Source organism: Stegodyphus dumicola, chromosome 9 (assembly GCF_044657685.1).
Source record: "Stegodyphus dumicola isolate Sdum_Otavi_A_Nest chromosome 9, ASM4465768v1".
In the NCBI taxonomy this organism is placed as follows: Eukaryota; Metazoa; Arthropoda; class Arachnida; order Araneae; family Eresidae; genus Stegodyphus; species Stegodyphus dumicola.
In genome coordinates, this window is record NC_140776.1 from 70,781,622 (window position 1) to 70,808,144 (window position 26,523).

The 26,523-nt window shown below is 30.3% G+C and overlaps 1 protein-coding gene across 4 annotated transcripts in view; it reads right to left on the minus strand.

Moving 5' to 3' along the window:
* Positions 1-709: 709 nt before the first annotated feature.
* The window catches only part of LOC118198105 (alpha-tocopherol transfer protein-like), a 37,943-nt gene continuing 12,129 nt past the window's right edge, over positions 710-26,523 (minus strand). For 2 of the 4 annotated variants that reach the window (XM_035369705.2, XM_035369706.2), the window contains exons 2-6: positions 25,872-26,050; positions 21,993-22,235; positions 19,401-19,594; positions 15,395-15,505; positions 710-915 (exon numbers count right to left, since the gene is read on the minus strand). In XM_035369705.2, coding sequence (XP_035225596.1) covers positions 733-915; positions 15,395-15,505; positions 19,401-19,594; positions 21,993-22,235; positions 25,872-26,025 — 885 coding nt within the window. In that variant the 5' untranslated portion in view covers positions 26,026-26,050 and the 3' untranslated portion in view covers positions 710-732. The remainder of the gene's footprint in view (positions 916-15,394; positions 15,506-19,400; positions 19,595-21,992; positions 22,236-25,871; positions 26,051-26,523) is intronic. The other 2 variants (XM_035369708.2, XM_035369709.2) reach the window with 2 other exon arrangements.

Here is a 26,523-nt window from a genome sequence, read left to right on the forward strand (position 1 = left end):
GTTGTACGCGAATTTGTTGTGAACAGCAGCGTCGTAATTACTTTGCAATCTGCCAATAAACTTCACTTTACCATATGTTTCTTTTTTCTCTTTTATAATTTTCTTCAAAAAGAAATGCCCCCAGTGACATCAATTAAATGTTGTCAGAAGCAAGCAGAATTAATATACAATTAAAATATTATTTTAATAAAAAGTAAGAATGTCATGGATAATTCAGCTTTCTTCTGACCTTTTAAATGTCCTTTTCGTTCTTTTAAAATATAACTTCCTGTTTTCTAAATTAGGTTTGACTTTGTAGAATCCTGAAAGTAAAGCCTGGTACTGAAGTCTACTTTTTTATATAAAAGTATACTTTTTATACCTATAAAATGATACTTTTTAATCTAACAGATATCTTAAACATATTGAATTTTTTCAGTCTTTCTCAGAAATATATAAATAAAACATTATAAGCATTTTTATATTGAGTAATATTCTGACATACAGTTAAGGAGTATTTGAAGGGAGTTTTTCTCGAGAATGAAGAACTCGCATTCCACAATATTCTGAAATTTCAGATTCAAAAGGTTCTTGATAAAACTGACCTAATTTTTGTTTTTTGATGGGTTGGGCAGGAGGAAGAAAAAGGTGATCCTTAAAGTTATACGAAAGACTGTAAAAATGTAATTCATTTACATGTAAAAATGTAATACATACACATGTATACATATACTTTGACAATCATATATTTATTTACATTCTGACGACGCCATATCCGTACTGTTGACATTTTTTATATTCTTCCTCATTGTCTAGTAAACTTTGATAAAATCTTGCATTTCCAAATGGACCTTGCGTTCCACCAAATTCTTCAGGTAGCATTTCTTTAGGAAGGAACTGATGCAAACTACTCAAGTCATTCCCATGGAAGTATACCTGACAATGAAGGAAAATGAACTTAACAGGCATTAAATATTTATAAGATAATAATATTTGTAATGAAGACGTATTAATAGTCTATTTATTTATATTTACGCAATTTAAGAGCAAACAAAAGAGTATAATTTAGTAAAATACTAGAACTTAGAAATTTAAAATTTAAAAACTTAAGTATTCCAATAGATTAGACAAGTATGTGCTTTTATTTAGGAACTAACAATACAGGCTGGTCGAAAGAGATTTTTTTACATGCCAAAAACGTTCTAAGTGATAAAGAATAAATAAATAAATAAATTCATTTTTTATTGCAACTTCACTTCTTAGTAAACAGCCAAGTATTTATGAATTTATTTATCTACAGTCCGTTAGAAATGGTAGTGGCTAACGACCTGTTAACGTGTTTGCATCAAATGCATGGTATTCATCGCACGATCTACGGTCACTGGATTCTTTTAAAGTGAGATGTAATGGATTCGACCAGCTGCTTTTAGATGGTCTGCAGAAAATTTCCAGAAGCATATAATCGAATTACTTTTTCGGAGTAAGCAACTTTTCTTGAGAACTTCTTCTGACTTTAGAGAATATGAGGTTTCCTTCTGTGTCGACGAAACGATGCACATTATACTCTTTAATTTTATAATTTTTAATATCGGGTTTAAGTATGCTAGGGGATTTATTGAAAATGGTTCTATATTGGTTCTGGAAAGTGTTAACAATAAATTTAGGAATGACACCGTTGTTACATAGAATACCTATATTCGACAATGAGGTGATACCGTAGATTAATTTCCTATTTTTACTGTCGACTGATAAGTTAAAAATGTGAAAGAAAGTATTATCCGACGATAGGTTTATTGAGATATGCAATTATAAAAGGCTATCTGAAAGATCTGCATAGCTGTAAAACCAATTCTAACAATTTTTTGCTATACTTTTTGATTGTTGGACCGTTACCTACAAATAGCTGGAGCTTAGACATAGTTCTCGTTTCCGATGGCCATGGTGGGATAATCGATATTTCCACTCCAGTATCAACTAAAAGATGAAGTGCAGATGCGTTTTCACAAATATACAGACCACTCAGCTGGACCCCTTCACTTTCGATCGTCAATGAAAGCCGTGGATTTACTTTTCCTGTTATGCATCCAGATATTTACATGGTGGTGTGCACTTAAACCATTGGTGAAAACCAAACCAAATTATTGGTGAAAATAACAATTATTTGGGTCACTGTTATTTTGAGAACGATTTCTTGAATTCAGTTTGTATCTTCATCTTTGGGGACTGGTATCTGTACGTCTACTCATTTCTGCTATCTGAGCTTAAGTTTGATATCTGTTTTTATCACTGTAAAAAAAATCTGTAAGGTTACTAAGAAAACTCATGGAAACTGGGATGCCATGGGTTATTTGAGTAACAGAAACAGGTGTTTTCTTTGTAACATTACAAGAGTTTTTGCCTGTAATGGTTACAGATCTTTTTCTTGTAATATCACAGCATATAGTTATGTAAGTAGAACATATTTTTCTCATGTAAATTCCCAAACGATATATCTGTAATGGTTACAGATTATTTGCGTGTAATATTACAGCAAATAATTATGTAAAAAGAACATGTTTTTCTCATGTAAAATCTCAACAGATATATCTGTAACCGTTACACGTTATTTGCTATTATTATTATAGCAAGTTATTATGTGAGTAGAAGATACTTTTCTTACGTAAAATTCCAATGGTTGTATCTTTAAAGGTTTCAGATTATTTCCTTCTAATATCCCATTAAGTAATTATGTGTGTAAAATATATTTTTCATAGATAATACTAAAGGATATGTCTATAAAAGTAATAGATTTTTTGGTCTAAAATGATGCTTATTATAATAAAATATATTGAAATCAAGATGTTTTGAGTAAAACAATATCTGCATGTGTATATCATTATACAGATATATGCAAGTGAAGCATAATAGTTTGGCTTTTTAAATTAGTCAATTTGACCTCAGATTAGCATTAATTTATGCTTTCAACAGCAATGTTCTTTTTTCAAAAAGTAACATTAGTCTGTTGCAGAGTATTTTTGTTTTATGAAGAGAAACTTATGTCTGATATTATTGAAAGGTCTTTCATATTATCATTTTGATTAATTTAAAAGTTCAAATTGATATGCTACTCCTTATATTTGCCCTGTAAAATAGCTGAAAAAAATAGTATGTTTTATTTGCATGTTTTAATGTCAGTTAATAAAATATGTTCTAGAACTTTCTTTTTAGTAATTTTAGCTAAAATAGACATATGTTGCTTTAGATTTAACTTATATGAGTAAACGTGTTGCATGTTGATATGATCATATTATTACAGTAAAAGACATTTTGTGAAATATTTCTATGAAGAACTCAGAACAGCTGTTCTTCATATTTCAAAAATATATTCTCTCCTTCTAAAAAATGACATTTTCAATAAATTAAAGAATTCAACATAGCAATGAACTTCATTTTGTTACTACAAGGAATTCAAATTTTGTTCATACGCTTGAATTACAACGTCTAACTAATCTTTTTATTCTTATCTGCACTCAGTGTTTGTCAACAGTCTGCTATTGTTTGAAATAATGCATAACGTTTTTACTTACCTTCAAATAATTTCCTTTGAATTAACAGATAGAAGTCTTTCATTAAAAACCTAATGTCATGCTTTTTGAATAAGCATAAAACTTTGCCAACTGACCTTAATTTTTAAAGCCTTGTTTCCCTTAAAATTTTTAATACAATTATGCCTTTAAGAAATTTATTTCTAAAATTAATACTTCAGTTTAGCTTAAAATTTAATGCATTTTAATTTTACCTATAATTTTTTACAAACATAATATGTAATAAATCTAAGCTTAATATTTACCATTTCGAAAGTGATACTAAAAACGTATTCCTAGTTATTATAAATTTCGAGATTCGCATATACAAAATTGTGAAATAAACATGTGACAACAGAAAACAAACTTTATGCTCTCTCTATATTACAGCATGTTAATTAAGAAGTTTATTGAATTTATAATTTTATTGTGTAACACTATGAAGCAAATAATATGCTAATTAAAATACAGAAGTAAAAATAATTTATTACTTAATTCATAAACTTTACATAAAACCTAAAAAAAAGAATTAATTAAAAAAATAACATAATATAATTTAATAAACATTTCATAAAAATTCGTTTCGACTGCTTGGAAAAAATGAATGGTTTTTCCCCTCTTTGTAAACCATGTCTCCTAAATAAAGAAAAAAACATTTCTTTTAAAATCATAATCATGCTCTTAAAAAGCTTATAAAATTATTTTAATAGATTTTTTAAACATGTGCTTATATAACACTTTTAATCATATTTCTTTATAATATCTTAATTAATTAAGAACAGCTTAAATTCTTTAAAAAATTGGATTACAGTGAACCTTCTCATTACGACAAGCTACCTCAGTCAATCACTTTTTAAATTTAACCACCATTCCTCAAAAAATAACTAATTAGTAAACATAACTTCTCTAGGATGCCCACTATCATTTAAAGATCAAAATTTTCAGGAATTACGTATTAGCTTAGAGAAGGTTCATTGTACAAAAACAGCCAATATTCAAATATTTTCATAAATGAAGCCACCATAGTTATTAAATATAATGTACAGTATACTTATATTCAGAATTCAGAACTTGAATAAATTTCTCGAACTGTTTTAGCATTCGAAAAATATTATATTTATTACCTTAAATTTCTAAAACAATATTACATATTCGTCCAAAGGAATCACTGGAACTCGGACAGCATTTTCCCCCTAGCTTTCTTTTAGCACAGGATTCTGAATATGTTTTAAAGATTTAGGTAATGTTTGTCTTCCTTAAGGCGCTCACAAAACAAGTTACCCTAAATGTTTTGTCCGTATAGTGGTCATTTTCATCTTACTAACTGATTTGCTAGTGGATTTTGGGTGCATGGCCTATCATTGATGAAACAATAATAGTGAACAGTTTCAAGAAAATGGGGATATCTAATGCTCTTGATGCCATATTCCCACTTATTTTTACTAATTTTATCTTCCGAAAATTAAGAGGGAAAAATTAAACGAATAATTTAATTTCCAAAGGATACAGTCACAGTAGGAATATAACAAATGTAACAAGTAATCATGGATAAACTACTACTATCACAATATTATTTATTTAAAAGAAACCTCTATTTCAATAAGAATACACATAATTGCAACGTCTAATAAGTTATCTCATTTCTTCTTTATAATTTGAACTTCTGTCATTCTCATTGTTGTTCTTGCAAATCCTTAGGCCTCAGATCATACATAAATAATTAGAGAAGGTTGTGGTCCGATGCTTGCTAGGGTGAACATTCAGCTGATATGGCAAAATTGCACAGTGAATGGCAGTTGGTATTTGCTTTCACTATCATAGATCATTGTTTGTATTAGGATAACATAATATTCAACAGTTAGAAGAGAAAGATTCAACGGGGCCTTAAGTGTGCAAAAGTTTACCTTTGTTAGTATGACGAAAACAATTATTATGTTGATAAATCCATTTTAAAATCTTGGGATATTCATTTTCTGAATGCATTAAAAGGGGGAAAATTATGTAAATATTTTTTAAATTTTCAGAATCTGGTTCTAAAGCTGGGTGGGGTGGAATATGCAACGCAATACGGTAATTCTGAAGATCATTGCTCGTGGCAGTACAAACTAAACGGTGATAACTTGCATGCTGTAGAAGAAGACACAAATTGCAGTTCCAGATGCATTAAATGCTTTGAGGTCTAGGGAGTAGCAGTGGGCAATACTAAGAGTGAAATTCAAGGTATAAGGAAGTAGGAATGAAAATTACTTTTATCAGATAACTTAAATGGTTATGTTACTAAGCGTTCTTATTGGAATGTAGGTTTCTTTTAAATAATAATACTATGATAGTTACCAGTAGTTCATTCATGAATATTTTTGATTGGTTATGATCTTATTGTAATCACATCCTTCAAAATTAAATTGATTGCTTAATTTCCCCCTTGATTTTCATACTATAATATAAAAGGAGGAAAAAAGTCTGCAAGTAAACATAACTCCTCTTTCTCTCTCTATATATAGACATGTATCTTCGTGTGCAACTAAGCAAAACAAATGTGACTTTTTCTTCTTTAAAAAATTGTGTAAATAAATAGGATGAGAATTAAGTTCATTTAAAAGACTTATGACACGTGAAATATACATGATCAAAATAAATTATAAAATTAAGTTCAAATAAATTTTAAGCTAAATTACGTGTTGCAGTGTAAGTTGCAATAATTCAGTTGTAATAATTAATACTAACAAAACCAAACATCATATTCCCATTCTGCAAAGTACAAAAATTCTTTTGCAAAACTGAAAAAATGACCAACACTTTGGCTTATTTGATAACTTTCAAATTCACTCCTTTGTTTGCATTTAGAATTTATAACTTTAATTTTCCACAGAAATTTGTTTTTGATTTTAAAAAATTTCACTGGCATAATTTCATTCACTTCAGCATATATTAATAGATGCAGAAGGTTTTTGTACCTTACATAATTTTAAATCTTATGTAAACTAACGTAATTAATAACAAAATGAAAACATAGATCAGAAACAGCATAAAATTTAATTAATAATTACTACTAGTGTCACACGAAATGCTATGAAATTAATTAATAAAATAAGAATGAGATAAAATATATAGAATTAATATTCCACATGTGTGAAGTTTGGAAGTTTTACGTTAAATGTTTTTTTTTTAATTAAGTATTTTTAAAAATGACCCCTTAAAGCATGGGACCTTTCGTAATTAGAACTTGCAAATCCACTTCGCTAGTCTTTCATAACATTGCTTTTCTTTTATCAACAAGAAATATTGCATTCAGTTATTTAATTTAAGATATCAAAAATAATGCTACTGAAAGGCATGAATACTTACTTAAATTTGAAATTAATTTGGTTGACTTAAAATAATATTTAAAAAAATAAATCTTCATATATACGTCTAAAAATCAGACCTTATTAATTTTCTTTTATTTGAACGATATCTGAACTCTGCCTTTGTTTGGACTAGTAAATCATTGGGCAATTAAATGCCAAGCTATAAGAGAACTAATGTAGTTTACAAATGCACTGAATTTTATTTCCGGTATTAACTTTCAAAGAAAGTAAAATTTTCTGCATATTTGCATCATTGATTGAATATGGCAAAAGCATGCAAAGGCTATCAGCCTAAAGGGACGTATATATTCATGGGCGGTTTTGTAAGGAAAAGTAGCTTGCATTTCCATTTATTCATGTATATATATATATATATATATATATTTACATTGTTAATGCTAAAATCAATGCTTCATTAAAAATTCATTATTATTTTATTTTTAATACAACATACAGATACAGAATTGTTTTAAATTCCAATAAACAATAATAATTTATTTTTAAGAAAACTTATTTTATGATTTATATATTATATTACATGAATAAGAGAAACATTTGTCAAGAAATGTATTAAACTTGTATTAGCAGATTCATGCTATCCTAGTAACAAGACTATCATACTTCAAAACTGTATTAAAACTGGGCAAAATAAAATCAACATAAATTCTACATTAAATGTTTAAAAACTTATAAGTATGCAATGGTAGTTATATATACAATATAATATATGTTGTCATTTATAAAATATTAATGAAATGATATTTTTGGAAATAATGCACAAAATTTTAGTTTTGTTTTATAATTAGTTTAACGAATTGTTAGAAAAATATTTTAGGTCATTTCCATTTTCCCCCTGTTGATATTGGTATATTAAAATATATGGAATAATTAAGTTGCATCTAGTTAGTAAAACAAAACATTACGAAAAGTATGACACAGCATATTTTTAATCAATATAATTACTTCATTTTGGAATTATAATATTTTCGTAAGAAATTAATACCATTGAAAAAAATATTATTACACTAAAGGAATAAACGAGATTCTCGACCGCGTTGTTCAAGTTTTTGTAATTTTACTTCATAACACACTCGTACATAAACATATTAGACTGAATTATAAACCAGGTATAACTAATTATAATAATCCTAGAAAAAGAATAAACTAAACTTAGTAAGCAAAAAAATATATACATTACATTCAGAATTCTAAATGTTTATATAAACGTTTCTCGCAAGGCCTGCCGGGAAAAAGATGTCAAACGTTCTTTGGTCAGACGATTGGAAAAGAACGCTAACATGATTAGTTTTGTTTTCAACAACCACATTACCATTTCAATTAAATACCACAAACAGTGATTAAATTTTGGAATAATTAGTTTTAAATAATAATACGGGCAATTTAAGGCGTAATTTATCGGATGCACAATGACAAAATACTACTATTAGATCTGCATTTGGAATAAATATTTTGCACTCTTTCAACTCATTAGACATTACGAACACTGATACTAATTAATCGCAAAGCTTAAACGTTTAAATACTTACTCACTACATATAACAGTGCAAAGTGCATGAGAATAATCTGCATAAAATGAACAAAAAATATTTCAAGTAGTAATTGTAAACATTTTCTTACTTACCTGCGCTATACAACCAACATGCATTCAGCCATGTTTTTTTCTGCAACTAGCTTTCAAACACTTTTCTCCTGATTGGCTAATTTCCAGTCAGTCACGTGATTCTTCCGCGCGGCTACTGAAACATTATCTGTAATGCTACAAGCAAATCAGCTGTTACCGCTACAGTTTGCTTTCAACCTGTTACCATTACAGGAAATTATTCTGTAACTTTTTGATTTCTGTAACTTTACAAAACTTTTGCCTGTAAAGAGCGAACTTTTTTTTTTTTTTTTACCGTGTATAGATCTTGGGTGATATTATTATCAGATGGTGGATAAGCAATACGAGGTACATGAGGTGCACTGGGATTTAATTCCTATACCTTGTCAGCTTTTGTCGATAGTTTGGACAGATCATCGCTGCTCACAGAGAAAATGCTCCGCATATTAAGCGGTAGTCGTTTAATCCACAAATGTTTTCAAAAATTCATCCGACACCTGCTCCGTCAGCAAGTTGCGCATTTTTCAGAGAATGTGGGGTGCTTCTTGTCCTGAGTTTTCTGCTATTCAGAATCGGCAAAATTTTTAATAAGCCTATTTTCAATGAAATAATATTTGCCGTCGTCTGGTGGTTTGACGAGGATATAAGCGACTTATGACAATATTACTGCTTCGTTCGAACTAATTACATAATCGTATTTTGTTTGATGAGCCGTAATTATTCTATCGCTGCGGGATTGTAGTTCGATCTCAAAAACACATATTTTTCGATTGGTTTTCCGAAAAGGAGGAATTTTTAGACTTATCCTGGCAATTGCTAATCTCTTCGATGCTGTACCCGCATTCTTGGTTCTAGACTGCAATCAATCAATAACGAACGCGGTCACCAATTAATAGGTTCGTTGATTAAGGAAAAATGCATTAACAGTAAACTGTAGAGAACACATCTATTTAAATAAATTTATTAACTAGAGAACAGAAGTAAAACAAATGATAACAAGTTCCTAGTTTTTGAAATAAATTGCAATGTTTATTTTTTATACCGAACTCTTTTCTACTGTTCTGATTTCAGGAAAAAGACAATTGCAACTGGAAGAGTTTGACAGATGTCATTTCAGTACTGTAACTAATCAATAATGCGGAAAATTTACTTATCCGGCACACTGTAGGCCCTGTTGATCCCGAAGTAATGCTGATCAGTAAGCACTTTTATTTAAATGCATGGTTATTGTAAGTACTTAGGTAGCCACTCTTTGGTTAGGTTAGGATAATTTAACATGCTAAAGCACAGGAGGGCTATATATTTAAAAGAGGTTCCTGTGGAGGATTACCTAAAGACTGTGGCTCGTATTTGTAAGGTATTGTCTTTCTCTTTACCACGTGCCTTCATAGTGTAATTAGAAGCACATCCAGCTGGCAATTAAGATGTCCGAAAACCAAATCCCTGCCAGGGGAATGCTTATTTCTCACCTTTCCTACTTAAAAAAACCTAATGAATCTATAGTGACACCCTGGTAATTGGGTCCCTCCTCCCTAGTCGCTCTTTCAGTGGGGGAACGTAAGGTATTTTCTCCCTCCTTACCGCGTGCCTTTGTGATGTAACTTCGGCTGGCTATCAGAAAGAAAAAGAGGCTTTAAGTAATTAAAATGTAAAGGCAACACTTTTACGTACATGTTATATAGCGTACTGTACAGTACTTACAAGTGCTGAAAGTCATTGCTTCCTGAACATCTCGGTCAAAGTAACGTACATAACGGTCAAAGTAAGACTGTTTGAGTGTCTTCGTCCGTTTTTGGCAGCCAAGTCGCGCATCCGCTTGACAGTGAGAAGCTGCATGTGGTCGCACTCAAGCCACTTCAAAGCAGTTTCAAGGCCGGCAAACGCTTCATTAGATGATGGTCCTGTGTCTACTTCAACTTCATTATTAAGGTAATTTTCAAAAGAATGTTCCTCAAGTGACACGCTATCCTCATCTTCTTCTGTCTCTCACATTTCCTTTTCTTTAGCTTCTTTTTCCTTTTCCTCATTTCCTTTTCTTCTTCAGTTGATTCTGAGAAATTCTGAAAGCGATTCGGATAGTCGGAGTTCGGATAATTGTGTTTGTACTCTCTCTCTCTCTATATATATATACACACTCTGTTACACGGTTCAGTGAGCTCCGTTTTTTTAATATGGTCATTAAATTTTGCATTTTTTGCTTTAAAAATGATTGAATTATGTTAGTCTTATCTTCCGGTTAAGGTTTTTATGCCTTTAGGTAATATGTATGCAATAGCTGCAGAATTAACAACAGTTTAAAAGTTGTTTAAGTACTTGTTTACCACAGCAGCCATATTTGTTTACATCTGAAACTTAGCAGAATAGTGAATTAACTCAGTTTCTGCGCCAATTCAGTGTCTTTTTGTCAAGTGGGACCAAAAGAAAACTTTTAGTTTTGTGTATCGGAAAATGTGCCTTCTTGCCCGCTGGCCGAATTGTTTGTTTTTGCGTAGAAACTCTAATTTTAATTAAAAAAAATTATCTTTTAAAGTGTTTTAACTGTATTTTGTGTTTTATGTTTTTCTATCTCTTTGAGTTTTTAATGAAGATATTTTGAGGTTTAATGTATTTTTGCCTTGCCTCGAATTTTAAGAACTGAATTAATTGAATGAGATATCTATCTCTAATGAAATTCGAGAAAATAAGTTTAAATGAAATGCATCAAAAAATGCGTATAATATAATATTCCGTACAAGGAAGTCATGTGGTGTACACATAAGATTTTTTTAAAAATTATTTGATGAAACTTTTAATTCGCTTTCAGAGAAATTCTGTTCAGCTGATGAGTTGAGGATTTTTCGTCTTACTTGGTCTACTGTAATTTCGCTTGGACTTTCATATTGTTTTAAAATCTCAAAAATCAGATTTCTCAGTTAATATCTTCTTGGATAAACTCTGTTAATTTAACTTGTCTGTTAAATGGTATTAAAAATATCTAAACCATATTATATATGTACCTATATCATAAATAAAGATACAGTTTAGAATTAAAATTCTAAATTTATGTTTCTCTAAGTTTTAGACTGCATTCAAGTTGATTGCACGTTAAAATACAGGTGGCAGCAACTTGCATTAAGTGAATATATATAAGATAACATAAATAAAGCGCAAGGAATTCGATTATAATTAACTTAAAAAAACAGTCTGCAATGTTTTTCACGCCGAAAGTCGTGCAAGTATGTTCTGGATCTAAAAATGCTATAAAAAATTCTTAATCCTTCTATTGGGACCTACCAGCAGCCGAGTGATAAAAGCCGCTGAACACTGGTAGTTGGGTCCGGGGTTGAGTGCCTAAGAACAGGCAGATTGCAAGGACGTTTTCGTGGTTTGAGCCATGTGTAATGTAAATACGAACTAGTTTTCCTTAAAAAGTCCTCTACGGGGCATCTCTTGCTTGCCGTGTAGTGATTAATGGTAGAGCACGTTATAAATAAATGAAAAGTAATCCTCTATCGGGCGTAATGCATCTACTAGATTCGTAAATGACATTTATTTACTTAAATTATAAAAACGTATGCATTTTATTCATTCAGAATGAAGTTTTACTTTAACACAGTGCATTTAACACAGAAATTAAGCATAAAAATAAACAAAAGTAAAATTCAAAATTTAAAAGAAAATCTATCAATAAATGAGTGCAGCAATGAACCTGTGAGACTAAATGTAAAAAAAAAAAAAAAAAAAAAAAAAAAAAAAAAGACCAAAGTTTCAATAATGAAATCATGCCTACAGTTAATTTCTAAAATGTCTAGAACGGTAGCAATATACAGAAAACATTCTTTTAGAAACCTAAAAATACATTTTATAAATGTTTTATACTTTTTGCAGCAAATCCTAGAGAAGGTTTGCCCCTTTGGTGATTAAAAATTATTTCTTTTTTGTTTTTTACATCTATAGAACTTCAGCAATTGGTTTTAGAGCTTTCTTTTCGAGGGTGTAGAATGAACTATAACCGCCTCCAAATCCAGTTAAAGTAAATGCAGTATTAATAAATATTCAGATTTATTTCGATTGACATATTAAATATTCAAATTTATTTCGATTGACATCTGCAGCCACAATTTATTTGGCACTCTAATCATGACCATTAAAGAAAATTTACATTTTTGATGATATTGTGACAGGAAAAGAAGCAGTACACCAGCGTCTTAGCAGCAATAAAAGAGCTAAAAGCAAACTTTCGCAATTATTAAATATGGTAGCCTATAAAAAGAAAGATTTCAGTTCTCGAAATTTTGAGTTTAGGTTCCGAATTAGCTACGTCATGAGCGTTATGCAAGCCATGTGACATAGACTGACCTAGAAATGACGCAGTCCAGAAAAGTTATTGCTATTTTTAAAATAGAGAGGGTGAATTAAGGGTTTAAATTTTAATTTTGAGATTTACATAATTTTTATCTTACATATTCCTAAAGGCTATTGCTAGTTTAAATTATAGTCTTGATATTTATATATTTTTTATCTTACACTTTATATATATATATCATAAAAAGAATCATAATAAACACAATTTTTTCACAGCTACTTAGCAACAGAACACCTTCAAGTAGAAATACTTTACTTCGTGACAATTTTGAAAAATAACCTAATTCCTCATAAAATAATTAAAAATACCTTAAAAAAGCTGGCATTAGCCTTACCAGTTTTTAGATAATTTGATTTAGATAATGAAGTTTTATACTTAAAGCCCAATGGGACGGTATAAAGTGGATGGTGATTCAGAAAATCTAACGTAAAAAGGTACAGATAATTCTTGCCACTACTTTTTCTTTCCTACAAGATTTTGGCACAATACTTTAATACTATTGTTTTAATAGTTTAGAATTACTTAGATGGCCAAAATTCTACTTTTATTAACAAATCAGGCCTTTTCATTTTTCATTGTAGCTTGATCGCCCTCTAGCTTGAAGAATTACGACTTTTATTAACAAATGACTTTTTTTCCATTTTACTTTTACTTTTGTGGCCATGTTGAGTAATCTTTGCTGAATTAGCCATTTTCACATTTTGAAACTGTTTTTTTCTTCTAACAACTTGACTGACGCCATTTTGAATTCTTTCCATGTCTTTCCGAGTCTTTCAACCCCTCTTTAACACGGGGGGATACGAGTTCCCGCCAAAGTACAATCTAGCGCATTGGCTGATACGAAATGACATTGTTTCACCCGCCTACGTCACACGACGAAAGGGATGGCTTTGTAAGATGCGGAGGGGATTACACCTCTTTTCAAAAGTGTTTCGCGATCAAAAGGACGGCTCAGCCACAGGTCTGTTTTTTATGTTTTTTTTTTTTTAATCTTTTTCTTGGTCTTAACAAGACCCACGGCGTTTGTTTTCATTAGTATTTAATTTCATTAGAATTTGATTTCAGAACCATAATATTTATAAAGGTTTTATTCTTTAAGCTAGCAGGACCAGGCCGTACGTTATTGTATAATTTGACTAATAGCAGACCGCTATTTATTTTATTTTAATTTTGTTTTGTTCGGAGTTGCATTTACTTTATCTTACACCTTAATGTGTTTTTCTGCGGACGCGTCGGGAAATTGGAACAGAGAATTGAAGCTCCAAAAGATTTTTTCGGGACAATTCATATTATTTAAAAAAAATTTTTTTTTTTTTCGTCAAACAAGAGCTTCAATTGTCTGTTTCGGCGAAAAGCGTAATGGTGGTAGCTTAGTTCGACATTCAACTAAATTTTCCTTGAAAAGCCTAGTTGGAGGTCCAATTGGGCTAATTTACCATTTTCCGCTTTGTAATTTTTATAATTTTTATAATTTTTGCAATTTATGTTTTAATTATTATGTTTCAATTTTATTTTAACTTGTTCCGTCGATCAGTTTTTTATATGTGTTAACTTTTCACATACCACATCGATAAGTTTTGCTCTTTTTTGTGCATTCACATGTTTCCAACAATAGATTTTAACAGTTTTATGTTCTATATTTTATTTCGCGTGTAAGCTCTTTTTTCACCTTTCCATGTTAATATTTTAACAAATACTTCCATGTTAATATTTAAAAAAATACTGCGTTGAACTATTTCTTGGAGCCACAGCTCCTGGTAACTTTTCAGCGATAACTTTTTAGTTACTAGAGTTAGAAATCTGCTGTACTGGGTGTTAACGGGGAAACTCAGAGGAACGTGGAAACTATTATTTCTTCATCGCGGACTGCCGCCATTTACTGCATGCGATTAATCTAAATAAATGAATTCGAATGCCGCATGTATATTTGTACTCACAGTCCCGGCTTTCATGCTTTTTCCTTTTATTTTATTTTTGCAGAATAATATAAATATTTTAAAATTTCATTTAACAATATATTTTTTATAACCAATATGTAATAACAAAATTTCTATAATTTGTAATTTAATTAATAATTGCAACAAATAATGATAGTTAAATTTAGTGACCAATAATTTTTGAATTTAATAAATAATAACACTTTGAGTCTTCTGGAGACTATGGAAGGTAACAGAACTGTACACAGACATCTTGCGTATTTGATCCATCTAGCAGTAAGAAAAGTGAACATTAGAACAACATGAGTATAAACTGTCTCCTATTCCTTCTCAGGCGATGTATAACATAATTTTGTGTTATAAAATAATAATACTAAACTTTCAAACAAATAAAATCTGGTTCTATTTTTAACGCCCTCACAAATTTTCAGAATGGCTTATTAGATATCGATTACATTATTGCGCTTATATTACGTGACTTTAATGAATTACGTGACTTTAATGTAAAAGTTTGTTGAAAATAACAACGTCAAATTGAAAGAAATAATAGAATTATATTACATCGAACATTCATTTTAAAGAAAGGAAACGCAAGTACTTACCCTCTTTTTTATTTTTGCATTTAAAAGGGGCTTCACGGTTTTGAATACTGCACCAAATATACTGGGGTTATTAATAACATGCAGTGCCGTAAGACGCAGTGGTAAGCCATCCTATTAGGAAGGTATGGATTATTAAACTTACTTTTTTATTCAGTTCTGAGGGGAAGCTATACAAACATTGTATTATATTTGCAGGAAAAATAATATTAATTTATTTACGTTCACTTTAGAGATTCTTGAACGGCTATTGATTGTTAATGAATAGCTAGTAAATTATAATTTAAAAACGTTAATTATAAAGAAATTCTAATTATAGAAAAATTATATAAAATGGAAAAGCATAGATTTGGTTTTTTATATTATCTTCACATTCAATCTAGTAGTAATTTCTGTAATGCATGGAAAAAGACCATAAAATCATAAAAGTAATCAGTTTTGCAAAGTTTTCATACTTAAAAAATATTAAGCATTAAAACCATTTAATTACGCAGATAAAACTATTATACAGGGTGTTTATAAAGTCCCGGACACATTTTGATGTTTAATAACTCATAAAATAATGAAGATATAAACAAACTTATGGCATTTATTGATGGAATAACATATATATTTTCCTTTTCAGGATTGAATATCTTTAGTTTTGTAAATATCGTCTGCGCGTGTGGTTAATTTCAGATAATTTCATTTTCCAGTCTAAATATCTCTACTTTTCTAAATATCGTCTGCTTATTAATTGCATTTTTCTTTCTTTTTTTGGAAACTATTGCAATGTTATGTTTACTTTTGATGTGTTTGTTCTAGTACTTTTCTATGTGATGTTTTATTCGACCGGATATTAAGGAGAATGCATACACCACAAGACAAAGCACAGATTCTATGGTGGTTCATAGAAACGAAATCTATAATGAAAACACAGAGAAATTGCAGAAGAATTTACCAAAAAGATCCTCCATCCAAAAGCAGTATTTTGCGGTGGAAAAAGAATTTTCTAGAAACTGGAAATATCGCAGATAAGAAACGTTCCGGACGTCCCTGCACAAGTGATTTTGATGTTGAGCGTGTCAAAGACACATTTTTACACAGTCCTAGAAGATCTGTGAGATCAGCGGCAAGAGAATTGGATATGCCAATTTCGATGGTGTACAAGGTTATTAAGAAAAAATTAAGACTGCATGCATACAAAGTTCAAATTGTTCAAGTTTTGGAACCGGACGATAGGCCTAGGAGGATGGCCTTTGCAACAGATATGCTAAGGAGGATAGAAGATGATGCTGAATTTTTGAAACGCATAATGTTCTCTGACGAAGCATCCTTTCATCTTTCTGGCATTGTTAATCGCCATAATGTGCGCATATGAGGATCTGAAAACCCCATGAATATCGTGAGGCACAAAGGGATTCCCCAAAGGTTAATGTGTGGTGTGGACTAATGCACGACCGAGTCACTGGCCTTTCATTTTTACAGAAAAGACGGTCTCATAAGTCGTATACTTAGACATGTTGGAAAACTTCGTATTTCCACAACTAGAAGAGTTTCAGCCACATGTCTTTTTGCAGCAAGATGGTGCTCCACTTCATTGGGGTACCATCGATCGTAGCTCTTTAAATGACCATTTTACAGGAAAATGGATTGGGCGAGGTGGTCCAATTCCTTGGCCACCCAGATCATCTGATATAATGCCGCTGGACTTTTTACTTTGGGGATTTGTAAAGGGAAATGTTTACAGGAGAAGAGTGTCGAACATTGATGACCTAAAAGCCAGAATTACAACCGCAATAGCCTCTGTGGATGTCGACATGCTTGCCGGTACCTGCCCTGAAATTGATATTCTCCGGGCGACGAAGGGGGCCACACGTGGAAGTTCATTGACAAGGGTCATGAAACTTTTTGAGTCTGTCTAACCATTTATGTTATTAATTTTAATCTATATTTATTATTTTATGAGTTATTAAACATCAAAATGGGTCCGGGACTTTATAAACACCCTGTACATCAGAAACAATATCCACAATATCAATAATGGAAAATTATTTTCATTTATGTATGGTATTAAAATCTGTTCGCGTCTGTCTATTTGTGGCATTATCTCCTCCGGAATGGCCGGTAGTTGAATTTCGAGAGAGGTACCCCCCCCCGGATTTCAACAACTCGTGTGAAGCCATTTCGACCATCCCATCCTAGTACGACATTAATGAACCGAGATATTAATTAAAAACTCTAAAAACTCTAATTTATGCACTCTCATGTTTACGAGTGGCAACAGTCTCGCACGCTGGATATAATTGCTTTATTTTGATAAGTGTTGTCACTGCTCATTTTCAAATCATATAATTTGTCAGTAAAAAATTGTTAAGTTTTACAAAACATGACATAAAAATCGCATTGCTAAACATTAAACATATTATTATTATGTAAGGTCATGTTCTGATGTTGAAGAAAGCACTCGATTTCATGTGATGTCACTGTATGTCGAAAAAGTTTCGTTAATGACAGCATTTTAAATACATAGCTGTTTTGGGCAACTGTTTTGCTTCAGATTAACAAGATATGGCATTCGACACGGTATGTTATTGCCCCATTAATTCTTTTATTGATATTGAGAAAAAGTTGTTATATTACATTAAATATTAATCATGATACATATTAACCTGAAATGTCCAAAGATTTCTCTTCCTGGTTTAGCAACAAAAAATCATTTACGAAATGGTTGTTGCTTGGAAAGCACGAACTGACTTCATTCATATTGAAATGTTTTTCTGCACTTTCTTTTCAGGTGTACATAGAATTCATAAATTTTGCTTTGGTCGCAGCTAGCAATTTTGTGTATAGTACATTAAATTAATAGTTCATTTTAGTTTCAGTTTTTCATTATATAGAACTTATACATATTACTTTGGCCGTTGCCCGCTAGTGATTTCATATGATTTGCATAGCAATCGGATTCTGCGAAATGAAATTTCATGTAAAATAAGACCATACAGCATTTTTATATAGTCAAAAAATTAATATCTACCTTGGTGATGCGACCTTAGAGTTTGTGCATTTCTGTTTTTATAAATTCTAAAATACTATTTATTTATTCATAGTACTAGTTACGTAGTTCATACTTAATTGTTTATTTCATTTATTATCTAATTTTTATCTTTAAATATTTTTTAAATTTTTATTAAAAATAAATCAGTTTTATTTTTTTCTTGTGAATTTCACGAAAATGTGTTATTATATTTAATTTGTGCAGTTACCGATAAAATACTGTCCGTTAGAAATAAAGATCAGAAACTCAAGAACACGTTTTATTGTTAATCGATGCTGCATAAAGTAGTTTATTTACCTTCGATATTTTAAAAATGCATTGGTTATCAACCTAAAGAGGTCAATCATTTAAGAAGTTACTGTAACACTGTATTTCAAAAGGGATTCTAGAAATATTATTTAATATAAAAAGAGAATTAGATAAAGCAAGTTTCTAGTGTCCGTTAATGTATCGATTGTCATATTTATTACCCGTGCACTTCAGTATGATAATAACTATTTATACGAACACGAAGTTTTATTGCACATTAAATGTGAGGCAGAGTTTGTTGCATTTTTTTTGTATCATTTCAAAGCTTAAAAATTTCATCTATGATTTTAACATAAAAAATGCAATATATTATTGGTACAAAATCAATTTTTTGTAAATTAAATGTTTTTGGCATTGCAGTGAAACATGTCATGCCAGTTTTCGCTACTTGATATATTGCTTTCGTAACTCTTTGTAATTATAAATATTTCCATTTACAAATTTTTCATTTCTGTCTAACCTCAGAAATGTTTCATAAACTGCCTTTAAGTCTGGTATATTCTACATTTATTTTGGCAACCGGTTATGTAATTTTACTGACATTAACATTACTTAAACTCGTGTAATTTTCATATATTTACTAGACATTATTTTATGCGTAGCTTCTTTTTACAACTAAAGAAAATGCTACACGTAGTTTCAGATAAAAGAAACCTATCCCACCTGAACAGTATTCATGAAACACATTAAAGAAGTCGAGGTAATTTGGAACATATGAGAACAAGAAAACCCTTTGAGATCTAGGAGAACAACCATGCCACAAATTTGAGTTACTGGATTTTTCATCTCCATTTCCAGGCAGATTAAACCAACTCTGGTAATTTCTTCAGGAGTAAATATTTTAGTATCCCAAGAACCTAAAATAAGGAATAAAAGGATTAATGTTGTTAAATTCGCTAATAAAACAGAAAAATTATTGTGTGTCTTAGAAGCGTTTTTTACAATAAAAAACAAACGTAAAAGCAAACGCAAGCAAAGTAATATTTCATAAATTTAACACAGAAGTTTACTTTCTATGTTATAAATGCATCAGTTTAAATATTTCGAATATTCTAATACTTCTATATTTAAAAACTTAAGACTGTATTTTAAAATTACGCTCCTATTTATCTTAAATATCTCGAAATAACGCAGCAACAAAAAAAAAAAAAAAAAAAAAAAAAAAAAAAAAAAAAAAAACTAATTAAAAAAATGAAAATGACTTATTTTCGATCTTACTTATTCAAAATTATTTTTCCCAGTTACTTACACTATGCCAAGTTTTTGTTACGTGAAGTTCAGTTAATTGTGAATTTACTGTAATGTAAATCAGTCTTTTACTTTCTGTTGAGATAATGAAGTCCTTTGTTAAACTGAGAAATAACGCAATGCAATCTTATTTTTTTCTTACTTGATATAGTCGTCATAATTAGCGATAGTCACCTAGGGTGGTGTGGTTATAATTAACGTGACCCTATTCAGACCTATGTAGAAACCGTTATAATTACATGTTTTATTGAAACTTGGATGTACATTATATGGATACGGAGAAAAGATAGCTGCAGTAAATAATACATTTCTTTCACATATCAACCATGAGATGACGTTCTTCATGTAATATAGAAAGGACGTTAGGCAAATTAGGAGGTCTTTAAACTAACGGTATTCAGTGAGAGAAGAAAGATTAAAGTTTACTGATCAAGTTGTTTTATCAGAATTGCAGTAATAAGTTAGCTGAACTGCGAGAATGATGAGAGATTTTTATCAAATTGGGCGTTAAGTGTGCTTCCAGGAATAGAAAGGAAATAGATTTCAAACGAGATTGCGAGGAAGGAAGTCGTTATTTCTTTGCTCTTTCCCATATTCTTTGACATGTGCTCGATCAGTGTCTCCCGATTTGTCTATTCCATGGTCTACGGTATGACAGACTCTGCAATCCGTTTTAATGTGTTATCCTTACAAGATCTACATAGAGCGAAAGCTACATGTCAAGACCCACATCAACGCATTTTGATTATCTTTGCTGGTTTTGGGCAAGCTGTTGATAATTCATGTCTTTGGAATATTTTGTGGTCAGATGAAGTGCATTTTGCCCTAAACGAAGCAAAGGAATATTCAGAATTGTCGAATACGAGATACTGCAGTTTCCAATATTATGCATGAGCAATCTACGCATTCTGATTACATGACTATGTAGTGTGGTTTAATCCTGACTTCAATCTTGGCCCGTTGTTGTTTGACGAGAGAAATTTTCAAGCCTTTAAAAGGTGTACAGTGCCCGTTACTGCGAAATTTTCAAAGAGCAAGTTATTCGTAAGGTGTGGTTACCTAAAAATAAGATTAGAATATTACTGTGTAGAATATAAACTTGAGTGCATTCTCCGATCCGAAAAATAAAGGTGTAAGAAAAAGAATATTAATTAAAAAAATTGATGTAAAATATTCCTAGGGATTTTAATAAATAATAATTAAAAGTATTTTTAATTATTCGTAAGCAATTAAGTAGCAAAATATAATAAATTAAAAAATAAATATTCAAATCAATTTCAAGCAGAAGCAAGATTACATGGAAAGTTTGTTAAAAGATATCAGAGAAATGAAAATCTAATCCTGATCTGCTTCAAATTTTAGAGACTTTAGTCAAAGATGATCTATATCCTTTTTAATTATGAAAGGATCTATTGTTATGCTATCTTTTTTTTGACTAATCTTCAAATAGTCATTTTATTAAATCTCAAAAACACAGTTATCATGTTACATTTATTACTATTTTTTTAGCACTAGCTGAGTGAAACTAAGATAAATAGTGTCATTTCCATTCGGCTGTTTGAAGGTTATTAAAATAACTGTAATTTTTTTCTGTTCCTGTAGATTATTTATTGTACTTTAACTGTTTAACATAGCAAGTGCATGTAATAAATTTACAAAATGTGCAGATCTGTCATATACTTCTTTAAAAAACTTTTATCGACTGAAATTTGAAGAAGAGATTTTCATATTATCCCTTTTTTTCCTTTCTTTCTGCTCCTTTGTATTTTTTGCTTTTCAGCTAATTATTTATAATACAAATATTTTCGGAATGCAATATAAAGACTACCACTTTGGCTAAGAAATACTTAGATAGATAAGTGATAACGCTATTACAATGATTAATTTAAAGTATGTATTTAAATTATGTATTACAGTTATTAAAAATAAAGCGTGTATTTAAGAAACAATGCATAAAGACAATTACAATAAAAGCATTTATCAAAGTAATGCATGAAGATTATTTGCCTATTCTTGGCACCCAGACTGATTCTCCTTCAGGTGTTCTTAAGGGTAGAAAGTTCAAAAAGTTTGCCAGTAAAGCTTCCCTGCAGTGTTCAGGAGAAAATTTCTGGTACAAACTTGAATAAGTCTTTCTATTTAAATAATATTTCTTCAGAACTTTAAATGCTGCTTCAAGTCTGAATTTTTTTCCTCTCAAAAATATCAAGAGGAATTCGTCACATGTATTGGCATTCAAATTCTTTTCCCCTGTAATAAAAGTACTCGTTAGCATTTGAAGACTATTAACTAAAGGATATTGATAAGTTTTAGATCAAGAAAAATATTTGAAAAATTATTATGCCAGTAATCGAGTAAAAATTTCAGAGTCAGTGCAGGGAACGTACGTTTTTTACTTCAGAAATACTTGAGAAATTCGGTTCCAGAAACGAAGAAATTATAATTAGTTTTAACTACAAAACACGATTGTAGCCATGAAAACTGTTTTCGAAGATAAGTTCGATGTCAAAACCATCATTTTCTCTAGCAAAATAAAAAATCAATAAACCAGAACTTCAACTATTCGTATTAACTTTGTTTTTCTATTAATGTCACGCAAATATAAGCTTGTTAGTTTATTTATGAGTTTTTAATTCTTTTATTTGCTATAAGTGATATAAAGTGGTAAAACATAGTATAAAAAATGTATGTTATTTACAATACATTAAAGTAATTTAAGTGATTGTGTAAAATATATTTATCCACTTGCCTTATAATATAAACAAACTTGTAATACACATGCATATCTCTTTATTCAATATCATGTTATCGCATATCGATAATATGTTATCACATAACACTTCGATTATGCAGGGTAATGCTGCGTAAGTCGTTTACCCTAAGAAAAAATCTCTATAAATCGTAGGATTTAGGAAAAAAAATAAAAATTTTGTATGGTAATAATATCTTATGTTATAGTTACTGATATTTATTACAATAAAATTCTATATAGTCTTACTCTCTTGGATAAAATTTAAAAAAAAGTTATGAACACGAACTTGATATTACTCAAACAATCAGTATTGCAAGTCATACCACCTGAACCTTAAGTCGTACTACGCTTAAAATTAGACAATTGGAATAAAACTTTCTTTATCTTAAGTAATTTATTTATACATATAATTACATCAACGATCACAAAGACATTTTTTTTTCCATTTTCTTGTCAACTCCAACACATAAGTCGTGTACCCATCCTTTGGATTTCAGGCAATGGATCATAATCTCTTCTTGACCTTCCTCACAAATATTACAGAGAGACGAACACAATGTGAAACAATTTGGTTGACTAGGAGGTAACTCGTTTTGCCGGAATAAGCGCAGCTGGTGTGATATTACGTCTAATTTTGAACGGTGCGACTTGCGCAACCTTACCCTATATCCTTTTTAATGATATGTCCTCAAATATCATTTAGTAAATATTCAGCTCATAAAGTGTATAAAATAAGCAGTTATGCACCAGAACAGTAGTGATCATATGAATATTAACTTTTGATTTTTGACTTTAAGAGTCATTACATAGTTATAACATATACAACAGCAACAGCAAACAAAAACAAAAACAAAAAACAAACAAACAAACAAAAAAGACATAAGAATTTAACACAGTTTAGACTTAGTTAATTGACTTATGACTTATAACTAACTTTTTTCTGGTCATTAACTATTAAAGAGTTTTCGCCAGTAGATCGCATTAAAGTGCACTAGGCAAAGATATTTTTAAATAAATGGTGCTAGGGAAGTACCAACACCCGTGGGCGAAGAAAATTCAGCTGCGTGATCAGGCATATCTTAATACTTATGATATTTAAAGTAGGCGTTCATCATAAAAATTGTGGAGTGATAAGCAATGGCATTAAATTGAATCATGCAGACAGGTGCAGTGAGTTGTACGGCAAATGCAGATGGTGAGTGCAATATAGCTAGTAAGAGTGCAGGATAAGAAAAAGAGGTCCTTCATTTTGTTTTACGCAAATAATGGTGATAGTTATAGCAAAAAAATTGCAGCAAAAACATCGCGGACGAAAACATCGCGGAGAAAACAACGCAAGGCGAAAACGTGTTGATACAAAACATCATAGGAGAAAAGAAAGCGAAGAGAAAACATAGCAGTTCTAAAACATCAAGATACAAAATATCGTAGTCGAAAATAAAGCGGTTAAAAAACTTCGCAGTTTAAAAACATCGTCGTCGAAAATATCGTAGGAAAAAATAAAGTACCTACAAATCATCGCACACATGCGTTTTTCAATCATGTAACTGACTTTCGTCATAACTAACAAATCGACATCCAAAAAATTGATTTTAGGCTATACATGAAAATGTCAACGACACTTTAAGAATATACGGAAACAAAACAAAATATAAATTTTCACTAAAACAATATCGCATTAAGAAATGTGAAAGAAAATAATTTGATAATTAACTAAGCAATTTATATAGGGTTAACGTCATGCAGTTATTTATTCTCCCTTTCTTAAGCATTTTCAGACTGTATTTCTCATAAAAACATTAGCAATAAAACTTTAAAAAAAGAGGTTGATTTATTAATGACCTTTGTTAATTAACTATGTAAATTAAAAATTCTATTAAGTTCTATAAGTTGCATTAATTTTGTACGCATTTTCCATTTTTAAATTCTTAAGTTTCCTTCTTATTTTTCAGCAAAGAATTATTAGTTCATTCAAAAATCTAAAATATAGAAGCAAAAGAATCCCTCTTTCCTTCTTGCGCTCCCAAATCATCATGCGAACATGCATTTACAACTTTTAGAACCTGAAAACTCATTGTGTGCGATGTTATTGTTATGCGATGATTTGTAGGTACTTCATTTTTTAGCACGATATTTTCGACGACGATGTTTTTGAACCGTTTTACTTTCGACCAAGATATTTTGCACCACGATGTTTTAGAAATGCGATGTTTTCTCTTTGCTTTTCTTTTCTTCCATGATGTTTTGTACCATGACGTTTTCGCCTTGCGTTGTTTTCTTCGCGACGTTTCCGTCGGTGATGTTTTCGGCGGACACCATGGTAATATTCTTTTGTGTAATTTTGAGTTCAGTAAAACTAAAATGGCAGTTATGTATTTAGTTTGAACGCGTATTAACAAAGTCATTATTTTTATTTTATTTGAAATAGAAATGGACTGCATGTTTAGGCAAGTAAGCATATATATGTATAATTAAGTTATATAATTTGAATAAAATTCAATAAGAATGAAAAAAATAATTTTTAAGCTATTTCACAATTCTTGATTATATATGACTAAAATACAAAATCATGAAACTGCTAATAAAGAAAAAATGAGAGTCAAAATTTTGAAAGACGAAAGTCACAATTTTGAAAGTCAAAGTCTAAGTCAAATTTTTTAAAAGGAACTTGAATGAATGTAAATAATCTTATACATTATTTCAATGTTATCTATTCGGACTGAAGATATTGAACAGGAGATTCGCAACCATGAAATTCTATTTATAATGAAAAGGAGAAAAGAGGGACCTTTCATCATTCATGAGGTTAGAAGAGTATATCTATGCATGAAAGAATTTTGAAAGTATTTGAATGTAATATGTTGTTTTAATAGCATTCGAAATTTTAAAAAGAATTCATTGCACGCTCAGATTTTAATTCAAATTAATGCATAATTCTATAAGAATCTTGTCATCAGTTTATGCATAATTCTTAAGATAATACTATAAAAATTTTGCTATCAATAGGTTGAAATATACTGGAATATCACTTTTGTAAAAATGCACACTGTTTGTAGTTTTTAAATTAAAATATTTGGCGCATATCATCTATCAGACTATCATGTTCAAATGTAAATTTATTTATAAAATTTTACTTTTGATCATATTTTTAAATTCCTCCAGGCATTCTTTTCGTCTTTTCTCTGTCTCTCCGAGCTCTTCTTCTGCTTTACGAATCATTTGTTCTGTCAGAAACTTGAACTCTAAAGGTATGAATGCTGAAACATCAGTTGGAATATTGGATCCCATCTCAAAGTAGAAGGTGCACTATTACCTATAATTGATTGTGATGTCTTTAGAGAAAAAATAACCTTTATAATAATTTAAAATTGCAAGTTCAAATTTAATGAGAATATACGAGGGAAAAAATTCTGCTTTCAATAGTTTAGCCTATTATGACTATTACTTTAGTGTAGGCATTTCAAGGCATTTTTCCCGCCCACTTTGATTCGTAATTATGATAGCGGCAACTGAAGCAGAGCGTTATCCCTTAACTGTTTTTCTTTCTTAGTTTGTTTATGTTTAGAGTGCTTCGTTTCGTAAGAAAACGCATGAATGAAACCTGAACTACATTCTCAAATGAATTGTTAAATAAGTGCTGAGCAGTGATAATGACATACGTTACGATCGTAAATGGGGGAAGTCGAAAAGGCCTTGAAATACCTATTTGAAAGTAACACACTATAGTGAGAATCTCTGTTTAAAAATACATAACCCGAATTCAACCTAGATAGCTTGAAAAACATT